At 33.5% G+C, this 11,607-nt stretch overlaps 1 protein-coding gene across 2 annotated transcripts; it reads right to left on the minus strand.

Annotated features, from left to right (window-relative positions):
• Nucleotides 1–615: 615 nt before the first annotated feature.
• On the minus strand, nt 616–4,957 carry LOC133304294 (aminoaldehyde dehydrogenase 2, peroxisomal). Of its 2 annotated transcripts, none has more exons than XM_061504298.1 (14): nt 4,794–4,957; nt 4,462–4,673; nt 4,198–4,346; nt 3,796–3,888; nt 3,596–3,719; nt 3,386–3,451; nt 3,142–3,208; nt 2,906–2,982; nt 2,589–2,702; nt 2,128–2,205; nt 1,887–2,038; nt 1,722–1,782; nt 1,529–1,635; nt 616–969 (listed from the first exon to the last, which is right to left on the minus strand). In XM_061504298.1, the coding sequence occupies exons 1-14, from the start codon at nt 4,900–4,902 to the stop codon at nt 879–881; spliced, it is 1,500 nt and encodes a 499-aa protein (XP_061360282.1). In that variant the 5' UTR covers nt 4,903–4,957; the 3' UTR covers nt 616–878. The 2 variants fall into 2 exon arrangements, with proteins under 2 accessions (XP_061360282.1, XP_061360281.1); XM_061504297.1 differs by having other exon boundaries at nt 617–969; nt 4,462–4,685; nt 4,794–4,956.
• Between the last annotated feature and the right edge of the window lie 6,650 nt (nt 4,958–11,607).

Genomic DNA, 11,607 nt, shown 5'->3' on the forward strand with positions numbered 1-11,607 from the left:
AAATTTTTTTGTGCAGCGTTCGCAAGGCTCATAAATTTTGTTCAAACCGTTTTGTCTTATTCAATTGGATGCCTACACACTTCTACATTTAGCAGAGAGGAGAGAATTGATACAAGGAGGTTCATCCAGTTCTTTGAAATGTCATAGTTTCTCTGTTTTTTTTTTAGGAAGCAAATGCCAATTTTATAAAATCAACCCATATTTTCGACAATATTTGACATTTCTGATAATATTTTTATCTATTAAATAATTTTATGATAATATTCTCGACAAATTTACTTTTTAAGAGGAATAAATTTTTTTCTCTTTAACCAAACTTCCCCTAAAAGGATTTACTGGTTCTACGGAATTTTTTAATCCTGTGTCTGTTTGTTTTCTTCACTTTGAAAGAGCCTGCAAAATCATTTTTAACAAAAATATGAAATAGAAGTGCATGCAAAGTGGTTTGATTGGAATTTAAATTCGAAATCAAAAGTCTTTAAATTTTTTTTACTGTCCGCAATTTATTTGTGTAACTTCTCTAGTAAATCACAATTGTCATTAACTTCTTTATTGACAGTTATACCATATATAAAACACTTATAAAAAAAGGGTGGCGTGGATAGCGGGAATGATATTTCAGTATGAGCGATCCAGATTTGAGAAAAGTCTATCGTGATGATGTTCAAATATTCGAAAAATGATGGAGTGGTCAGCCATAACTAAATTAGAGAAAAACACTACCAGCATAAGCTTGACTGCAAACCAGTTCCGCGTGATACATAGACATTTTATGTCTTCCCGACTTTTGGATCATAATCATAATTTGGTATCACCTACACTTTATTCGATGTCAGATTTTAGAACATCAATTTATCATCACTTTACAGCGATACCTATCACAGCTTTGAAGGAGACTGGTACCAGCCCCACGGTTCATCGGAGATATACTGAGTCACCTGCTTCACACTCAAGTAATTATCAAGTCCCCTGAAAAAAAATTATTTAAAAAAAATAAATTATACTCAGAAGCTCAGAAAAGATAACCTTAGCAACATTTTTATTTTCCAGATTTACAAATAATAGAGGTGGAGGTATGTTTTCTCTATTGCGATTGTGCAAGCGTTTATGAAATTGTGCCAGCTTCAAACCAAAGGAACCTGCAGCTGGCATAAACTCACCCAGCCATAGGGGAAACTAGAATTGTATTTTATTCTAGTTCACTGACTTTTTATAAATATTATTAACAAGTGTGTCAGGGCACCACAATCCCTATGATTTATAATTACTCCAATTCTACAGGTCAAGAGCTGCACCAGTGCCATGATCTGTTCACAGCTTTATTAACTGTTAGATTGAGTTTGGTTGTACAGAATCTGATGGTCAATAAGCTGTCATCAGGACATGGTACTTAATTTATAATTATGGGTTTCTTGTGCAGATTAAGATGTTGTGATCACCTATCCAGGGAAAAGAAAAAAAAAGAACAAGAAAAAAAGGCATTCAAGGTGACTTTTGCATTTGCTAATTTCGGGGATAAGGACTGTACCATTCTCCTAATTCACGACCAAAGCCACTACGTTTAATGCCTCCCCATGGGGCCTGAGTGAAGCATGGTTGAGAGCAATTGACCCATACAATTCCAGCCTTAAAAGCCTGCATTGCAGCAAGATAAACTATTCAATTACGGAAACAATCCAATTATTTTTTTGTTTACAGTGATAACCTAGGATCAGTCTCACCTTTGTAATGCGCTCACATCTTTCTAGATCATTTGATATTACAGCAGAACCTAAGCCATAGCTGTGTAACATCAAAATATATGACTTAGATATCAATCCACAAATGAAGGAAAAAACAGTTTACAGATTAAGTTAATGTCAGTTCACAGAAGATCATCAACTCACACAGTGTCATTCGCTAGATCAATAGCTTCTTCCTCAGTGCTAAATGTTTTTACACACAGAACAGGTCCAAAAACTTCTTCTCTCCAAATTTGCATGGAAGTAGTCACATCAGTTATGATGGTTGGTTCAACAAAGAATCCCTTCTTTAGATGCTGCCATTGAATTCAAAAAAATATTCAATTCTCACAACTATTGCAGAAGTACATAACTGAACACACTTACAAAGAAAGTATAATCATACCTCTGGGCGAGACCCACCAGTTAAAATGGTTGCACCCTCACTCTTGGCATTCGAGATAAACTTCATTATTTTTTCGTACTGAACCATATAAATATTACATGTTGCATAAGCATAATCATTTTTTAAGACAAATATGCGTATATCGATAAAATGTTTGAAGTTAAGAAACCTAAATCATGGGAACATATACAATGATCAGGAGAAAGGTTATATATATATAGCCAAACAACCAATAATGCAATTTAGAAAACTTTTATATTACTCCAAACCACATGTAACTCGATCATAATTCATAATCATTAGTGATATCATATTTATCAATACATTTTCATTTTCATTATTGAAGAAGGCATTTGAACATACAAAAACATACCCGTCCTTTACCTTTCAAAGGGAGTAGGACGTAAGTTAAGTATATATATAGTACATACAGAAACAGAAATGAGAAACGGCAAATATACCTGTCCTTCACTAACAACAGGGCCTAGCCTGCAACCTTCTTCCAAGGGATCTGAAATTTTGATGTTTTTGACCCATTTCACAAGCCTATTCAAAAATTCTGTTGCTATACTTTCCTGAAATAATAACAGTATCCTAGTTTATCAGTTTTTGCATATGAATGCTCACAGAATTCCTACCGAGTTGTCCGACAAATCTACCACAATTGCAGTTAATATGACAATTCCCATATACCAACAGAAAATATAAAAAAACGAAGTTACAAAATCTTGTTTGTGAGCATGCACATACGTTATAAAAGGAGTGTGACCTATCTTACATGTACAATAAGGCGGGAAGTTGCACTGCATATCTGACCATTTGTCCAGAAGCAGCCAAAGATGGTCCATTCAGCAGCTGTTCAAATCATTGGGAAAGTATCAATAAATCAAGCAACAGGTTATAGATTAAAAGAATTTACTCATCTTCAATCAATATTTGACGAAATGTGATTCCACAATGCAAGAAAATATAGGCTGTCCATAACTAAATAACTATACTTGAGAAGGCACTGACCCTTATCAAGGTCAACATCCTCAAAAACGATGATTGGGCTTTTTCCACCGAGCTCTAATGAAACGGGCTGCCAAAAAAATCACAAATTTGATATTACAGGAACTCATGAAGAAACGAAAATGAAAATATGAAAGTAAAAAAAAGGCTTCCTAACTCTTACTGAGTGTGTGTTTTTTCATTTATATGAAATCGGAAGGACAATATGAACTGTACATAATTTGCAGATAACATTGCTTAAAAATACCTTGAGCAGCTGAGCAGCAGCTGTCATAATCTTGCTCCCAGTTACAGAGCTTCCAGTAAAGGCAATCTGTTTGAAACGTTAAACGTTGGCCATGTTGTCAAAGTAGCTTCGCATATTTAAAAGACAACAAAGTAACAATACATGCAAGACATGAAACAAGATATAAACCCATATAATTTCAATTCTATTAAAAACTAAAGGCAATTGAACCTTGTCTACATCAGGATGGGATGCTAAAGGAGCACCAGCTTCAGGGCCTAATCCAGTGAGAATGTTTAATACACCTGGAGGAAGGCCCACTTCTCTGCATATTTCACCGAGCTCCAAACAGGTCCTAAAATAGTACATAATACAGCTTGAGAAACCAACAAAACACAGAAGCAAGATTACAACAGTGGATGAGAACATACACAGATGCCAATTCAGACGGCTTCAATATCGCAGCACAACCAGCAGCCAGAGCAGGAGCAACCTTCCACGTAGCCATTAACATAGGATAATTCCTAAAACATCATTTAAAATTGGGCACTGACAACACTCAACTAGCAATTCGTAGCATCGTTTCTTACAATGACCAAATGTAGCCATATGCATGCATAGTCTTTAAGATGCCACGTGCAATATCAATTTTGACAACCCATTAAAACTAAAGATTGTTCAGTTCAGCACAAAATCATGCAAACAAACAAAACCGTGCTTTACAGTTATTAATCAAACATGTAAATTAAAGCATTAGCTAAAGGAAATAAGCACTAGTTTTTTTTAAAAAAAATTACAACAAGATCAACAAATGATGGAGCGGAAGGAGGTACCATGGTGTTATTAATCCAACAACCCCAATGGGTTCCTTAAGAACATAACTCCTGAATGTATCCATTGGAAGAGACACAGGAGCTTTTTGTTTGGAATCCAATTTTTCTGCAAGATCAGCATAGAACTCAAAGCAACCAGCAACATCATCCTACATAAATCAAACCATACCATAAAATTAAATAACCAAACAAAGTGTTGTTTCTTTTATTATTATTATTATTATTATTATTATTATTATTATTCGGATGTGAGAATGTTATTACCATGTCCCATGCGGCTTCATCAAGTGGTTTTCCACAATCAATGGCTTCAAGTTTTGCTAACTCAGATTTTTTCTCAGTAACCTTCGCAGCGATGGCGCGTAGATAGCGTGCACGAACAGAACCAGAAGCGCAAGCCCAGTCAGCGCCTTTGTTACGAGAGAAGGCAGTTTTTGCAGCTGCCACTGCAAACTCCGCATCTTCCTTAGTAGCCGCTGGAATATCCCCTGAACACCAACAATAAGGTACGCATGCATGTATCGGATTCAGATCTCAAATTTAACGAAAACAAAAAAAGAAGAAGAGAAAATAGAAAAGAGAAAGAGAAAAATAACCGATGATCTGTTGATTGGAAGGGTTAATGATGGGAATCCGTTTGTTCAGAACGGGAGCTTTCCACTCTCCGTTTATGAATAACTCTCGTCTCGGAATTTCGATATTCATTTTCTCTGATCTCTCTCTCTCACTCTCACTCTGTGTTTGTGTATTATTCAATTTGACTGTTTAAGTGTAAATCAGGTTTTCTCTTCGACGGGTTTTTTCCATTTCTTTTCTTTTCTTTTCCCACTTTCGTGCGTTCTCGCTGTGCCATTTGGATTTTTTATTTTTTGTTTTTGGTTGTGTTACGTACAAAAAAAATGAAATGAATTGAAATTGTTAATCTATACTGTGAGCAATACTTTTTTTTTTTTTTTTTAATCTTTCACGTAAATAAGGACTCCAACCGTCTACCTCCAGTGAGATTCACAATAAACATAATCTTTTCTTGCACATGGAATGTGGACATATGATAAGTTCGATATGTATTATATTATGATACAGGTTGCTACAGATTTACTCTAACGGAGAAACAATTATATATATATATATGATTAAACTAGATGTACTGGAAACTCAAATAAAATTATAATTTTAATGATATGACTAAGATTTTTTTATATATGCCATTGGACTCACGTGGCATATCAGGCAACAATTGCAAATTTTTTTACAAATACAAACGGTGGACGGCATCTATCTATGATCTACTTTATGGCTACCGTCCAAATCAATTTCCTGATCCCGAAAGAGATTTAAGGGTGTGTTTGGTACATGAGAAATTTTTTGGTGATCGGGAATCATGATTAATGAGAATTCAGTAGAAATTGAGTTTACTTGGAATCTTACGAAAGATGTGTTTGGTTCGCCAAAATATTACCGGGAATATTGGGTAAAAATTACTAATTTCATATTTGGTTTAGAACGAAATATGACTTGGAATATGAGGTTATTTTACAAAAATAACCCCAAACTATTTTTACTTTTGTAATTGATAGATTGGGTCTAGATTTTTATGTGTATTGGAGTATTTTTGTCTCAAAATTTATTGTTGTGCTTTCCTTTCACTTGGTATTCTGATTGGTATTCCGAATTACCATATTATTTTTGGTAATCTGAATAGTGACTTTTCTTTATAAATCAAATTACCGGTAATCCTTGAATATCCGGGAATTGTAATTTATTCCTTCTACCAAACGTGGTAATTATATTTACCAAAGAAGGATTACCGATAATCCTCTATGGCTATCCATCACCAAATGACTAATGCTATATTCACAAACTCCAAAAGGAACCTATCGCTTCTTTTTTTCTTTCTTTCTAAAATTGCGACTAAGCAAACATGGGTGCGCTGCCCTAGGTTGGAAGGTTGCGGGTGAGGACCACATGGAAATACTTATACTTATACTACTACCCTTTTCTCAATTCACTTTATCATTTTTTTTTTTTTTTTTTATGACACTTTATCATCTTTGTGTGGGGAGAGTTTCTTGTTTCATTATTTTTTTTAATATTGGAAAAAGTGGCAACCATCTTACGAGGACTACGAAATTTAAAGATTAGATGGTTATAATACTCTTTGAAAATAATAAATTTCCCGTTGAGAATAAGACTAGTGGCGGACCCAGAAAAATTTGTTTATGTCCACACGTTTAGTGGCAGGTGCTCCCAAATTTTTTTTGTAAAAAAAGTTTAAGTTAACGCTTAAACTTGCTCATAATCTAGTTGCTTCCATAACAAGCTGCAGGCAATATTTTGACCCATCATTTTTTCTCTTAAATCTTACCAATCCTCCAAAACAAATATGAAAATATACTTAAGTACATCCATACATCATCATTTTATTCTATTTTATAGTGGTGAATAAAAAAGTCAACACTATTTGTACAGAAGACAAGCAAAATCACACTGAAGGCCTTGTCTAGAAAGGAAACAAAGGAGATGAAGAGAGCGTGAGAATGGGTACATGGTAGGGGAGGAAGAGAGCGTTGCTACGTTATTTTAATCATCTCCGTACGTTGCTAACTAATATAAGAATAAATATCATTTTTGGTCTCCAACAAAAAATTCGGTACTCACTTTAGTCTATTATAAAAAAAAATAGTTACCTAGTCCTTATGAAATTTAAAGTGAACTCATTTTAGTCTTTTTGAGTAACTAATGTAGGTCTTTTTTGAATTAGTGAGGAACCACGATTTTAACTAAATTGATTCACTTTGAATTTCGTAGGGACCTCGAGACTAATTTTTGATAAGAGACTAAAGTGGGGACAATGTTTTTTATTAGAAACTTAAAATGATATTTACTCCTAATATAAATATTGAATCAACATACAAATAAATACCTACAAAGCTAAAAAAAAAAAAAAAAAAAAAAAAAAAAAATCCAAAATTTTATGTGGGCACTTGCGGACATTTGCCCATGGCTGGGTCCGCCAGTGAATAAGACAATACCACTGCTTAGCTGATTTGGTCACATGACTCACATTATTATCCTAATTCCTAACCTTTGTGATACAGTCAGCGTAAACTATTCTTTAAATGTTAACATAATAATTTTTCAAAATATGTTTTTTCTTTAAATTGGTATTTGAAAAATTAGTTATTGTCTAATCAGCGTAAATTGATTTTTTGAATGAGAACTGGTTTTTTCAATTTAGTTAATAAAATTAAGAGAAATATTTTTTTCATGTTGCATAAAATTTTTATCTCATGTTACACACTCATCCGTCGAAATCGGAGTCAATATTATTATTTTTTAGTTGTGAAACCCACTTAATTATGTCTTTATATGAGACAATGCTATCTCATGTAACATGAGAAAAATATAACCCTAAAACTAAACTATTTTTTTAATATAACGGTGACACTGAAATTTGAATCTATCACTTATGTAAATTACTCAAATCTTTCACTATTTGATCATGGCTTAAAACTGAACAATTTTATTTTTGATCGAACCAGTTTTTTCATAGCAAACGCCTCCACTTTTTTTATTTTGAAAAAAAAAAGGCTCAAATCTTTGAATAGCCCAAAGCCCAAACTCATCCTTTCTTAAAACCCAAGTACCTTCAAGCGGTTCATGCCAAAATGAAGTGCTCCTTTTTTTTTTGGCAACTTGAACAGAGGAAGCTACTCAATATTGGGGGTGTCTTAGATTTAATGTTTGGTGGCCCGCTTAAAAATGTAAAATTCGTTTTTGTCACCCTAAGTTAATTTTTTTTACATCGCCTTTACAAGCAATGTATTCTTCCGTCTAAAAACATTTATATATTGAATCTAATATAAATTGATAAAGTGGGTTTTAAAAGATATTTACTTATTTTTATATATATATATATATATATATATATTAAATTGATGTAAGACTAATTTTGATTTATACTAATGCCAATGGATCTTCTCGCACACGTACAGGCATATACAAACACATGCACATACGATTCCTTAAAAAATAATACAAGTTGTCAACGAGAGTTAGTTGAATTGATAAGATCGGACAACATTAAAAAAAAAAAAAAATTTTGAATTCAATTTTTATTAGTAATATTTTATTGATACATTATCTGTAAATATTATTATGTAAGTTCTTATTCAAACTGCTGACATACTTTTTGTTGTTGTTGTTGGGTAACTTGTGACATTAATACAAGAATGTTACGATCTCTCTTCTACGGTATATGTCTTTAATACATATAGGACTTTATTCTACGGTATATGTCTTTAATACATATAGGACTTTATTCTCTTGTCGTGGCTTGATATCCAGCAAATAAATTTAGAAAATTATAATTATATAAAAGTAGGTGAAAACATTAAATGTGAAAAATTATAACTAATCAACAATGTAAGATTTATGGCTGAACGCATAGCCGTCAGAGAAATAATTATATATATATATATATATATATATATATATATATGATCTTTTGTTTAGTAAAAAATTACTTATGCCGTCATATTATTAATTTATTGTTGTACGAGTACGACTAACTAACCAGGGAAAAAGAACTTTGAAGATTTCAAACCAGTCCTGTTAGCAGAGTTTAATTTAGCGCACATGTCTTTTATGATTCTCAAGCATGATGCTAACATGGGAAGACTCAAGCAAAATGCAATCTGACCGAAAATTGGATGTATACATATATACACACACGTAGAAAATGTATAGCTAGGTGAAACTAATCAACACAACGAAACTAATACACAGAAGCAGCCATATGGATCATACTACACATCAAGAATTAATGAATTCAAAGGCCAAATTGAAAGAGTAACATAAACAAATCAATTAAACAAAGACAAAAACAAATCGATATACAAAAAGACGTTTGAACAGAGAGATTTAATGTTTCTGGGTGGTTTTGGAATACTTGGTCTTGATCCAGTTGAGGCCAACGGAGGTACCATCCTTGAACTTCTTCATGCCAGTGGAGGCCACTGCTTTGGTCTTCCCTAGACCCTCCCCTAGCTTTTGCTTGTATTTGGCCGTGGCAGTACCGTTGCTCTTCTTGTTGGAGTTATTGAAACCAACCATCTCAGGGTCTGGACCATCGTCCCATTGGTCTGCCCAAGAAGTTCCATAGGAGCTGTTGCTGTTGCTGTTCATTTCTTCTTAAGTTCTGAGGAGTTCCACCAAAAAATATGAACTTGAATTGAGGGATTAGGAGTACTAAGATTTATGGTTGTTTCCAACACAAGTCCAATTCAATGCTTATATAGAGATATATAGGCACATTTTCTAGCAGTTGATCAAGAAATCAACTAACTACATATCCAAATGCATGGGTTAAGGACTGACTTAAGATTATGAAAACGTGTGCATTTTGGCACGTGAAATCGATTGCCTTAATTTATAACTATAATTTATAGGTCAGGATTATATTTATAAATACTTTTTTTTACGAATTACATTACCTATTTTGGGAGTACATATTATAATTTATAAGAAATTTGTAAATAAAAAATTTATAAATATAACTTATCTCTAATTTATAATAATATCGCAAGATTAATAGTTTATGATCCATTGCTAGGACAGCTGGATAATTTCCCGCGATCATGTTCAACAAAGACGTCTGAATGGAAACTTCGATTCCTAGAGAAGTTTATTTGACCAATTAACAAATTATACTTTTTTGTTTTTCTGGAAGTTTTTGACCAACATAGATTGGTCCTCCACCCACGGTTGCGCTTACGCTCTAAATTTAGTGGTTTTTTTATTCCATGTAAATCTGCTATAGAAGCTTCGAGGGACCATCTCGGTGGTTTAATTCCTACGGTGAAATTCAAAAGAAGTCAAATTGCACCACCTAGATTAGAGAAAACTCTCTATAATTTAGGATCCGCTTGGATGAATTTTTTTAAAACAAAAAATTTATAAAATATTTTTTTTTTAAAAGTACTATTTTTAAAAGTTAAAATTATTTTATATTTAGATGTAATATTTTAAAAATGCTTTTAAGCAAAAAAGTCATTTTAATGTCAACAAAAAAGTACTTTTTTCTTCGAGTCATTTTATCAAACACTTATAAAGTACGGTAATAACATAGTAGAGCACCACTAGCATTGCTGCACCTTCCGCCAAACTCCGATCCCTGAAGGGCACAAGCACGAGCCATATCCGTGCAATGTTTAACAACCTCATAACACAGTACTCCAAATCCAACTTCGAAAACTTCAATCCTTGCTTCCAATTAAGGAATATATATAACTATATATTCTATGAACTGAAATTGACAAAAATCATGAAAGAAAAGGAAAGCAACAACTTTTTTTTTAATACATTTTGCTCATATGACTCCCCTCCAACCCTCGTTGAAACCATACCCCTCCATTGTGGCACATTGATGGTCTCATTAACTCATTATTTTCCACGATCCCTTAGGAATTGCCATCATCGCCTCTATTTTATATATCTAGAAAATCAATGCCATGTAATTAGAGGTGTTAATGGAATGAGGCGAGCCGAGCTTTGGTCTTAACGGGCCAAACCAGTATTTAAACGTGTATCATACTGGCCTTAGTCATCTACCAGTTATGAATATAATATTGACATGTAGCCTGGTTTATTTACAAAAATTAAAAGCCTGTGTTAAACCTGTTAACCTATTAAAAAATAAAAATAACAGAACAGAATTTCACAGAAAAATCAATTTCTATATAGAAATCTTAGCTTTCAATTTACAGCAGTAATTTACAAAGTGTACAATAAATAAACAAAAATTAAAGTGAGAGGTTGGAGAGGGAAACGAAGCATGCCATATAAGGGTGTGGATACCTCTTCTAGTGTGAGGCCTTTTGTGGGGTGTCCCAAGAAACAAAACCGTGAGCCCGAAGGCAAAGCGGACAATATCATACTACAGGGTTTGGGGTTGTTACATTTGGGATCAGAGTCTGGCCCTGGACCGGTGTGTACAGCGGGGACGGTGTATTCACAGTGGGGGAGGATGTAATGTCTCGCATCGGTTGGAGAGGGGAACGAAGCATGCCATATAAGGGTGTGGATACCTCTTCTAGTGTGATGCCTTTTGTGGGGTGTCCCAAGAAACAAAACCGTGAGCCCGAGGGCAAAGCAGACAATATCATACTACAGGGTTTGGGGCTGTTTCGGAGAGAATCATGATGAAACTAATTATTTAAAAAAAAAATTATATTCAGAAAAACTTTGACTTGGATTCATAATTTTGCTAAAACGAAATCAATTATTATTACTTAAACCAACAACTTTGGTAATTTTAATTTTAATTATGAACAAATTAAAACAGCTGAACCCAAAATAAAAAATAAGATAAGAATTATTAGCTTTCAAAATGACAGAGGCATTGGGAAC

This window comes from Gastrolobium bilobum, unplaced genomic scaffold (genome assembly GCF_033153095.1).
Source record: "Gastrolobium bilobum isolate Gb01-03AN ecotype WA unplaced genomic scaffold, APGP_CSIRO_Gbil_v1 utg4007, whole genome shotgun sequence".
NCBI lineage: Eukaryota > Viridiplantae > Streptophyta > Magnoliopsida > Fabales > Fabaceae > Gastrolobium > Gastrolobium bilobum.

Coding starts and splice junctions, on each gene's coding strand:
- LOC133304294 (XM_061504297.1), bottom strand. CDS start 4,902: ATGAATATCGAAATTCCGAGACGAGAGTTATTCATAAACGGAGAGTGG. Junction 2,703..2,905: donor CTTCCCGCCTTATTGTACAT/GTAAGATAGGTC, acceptor TTATTATTTCAG/GAAAGTATAGCAACAGAATT. Junction 2,039..2,127: donor CTGGTGGGTCTCGCCCAGAG/GTATGATTATAC, acceptor ATTCAATGGCAG/CATCTAAAGAAGGGATTCTT.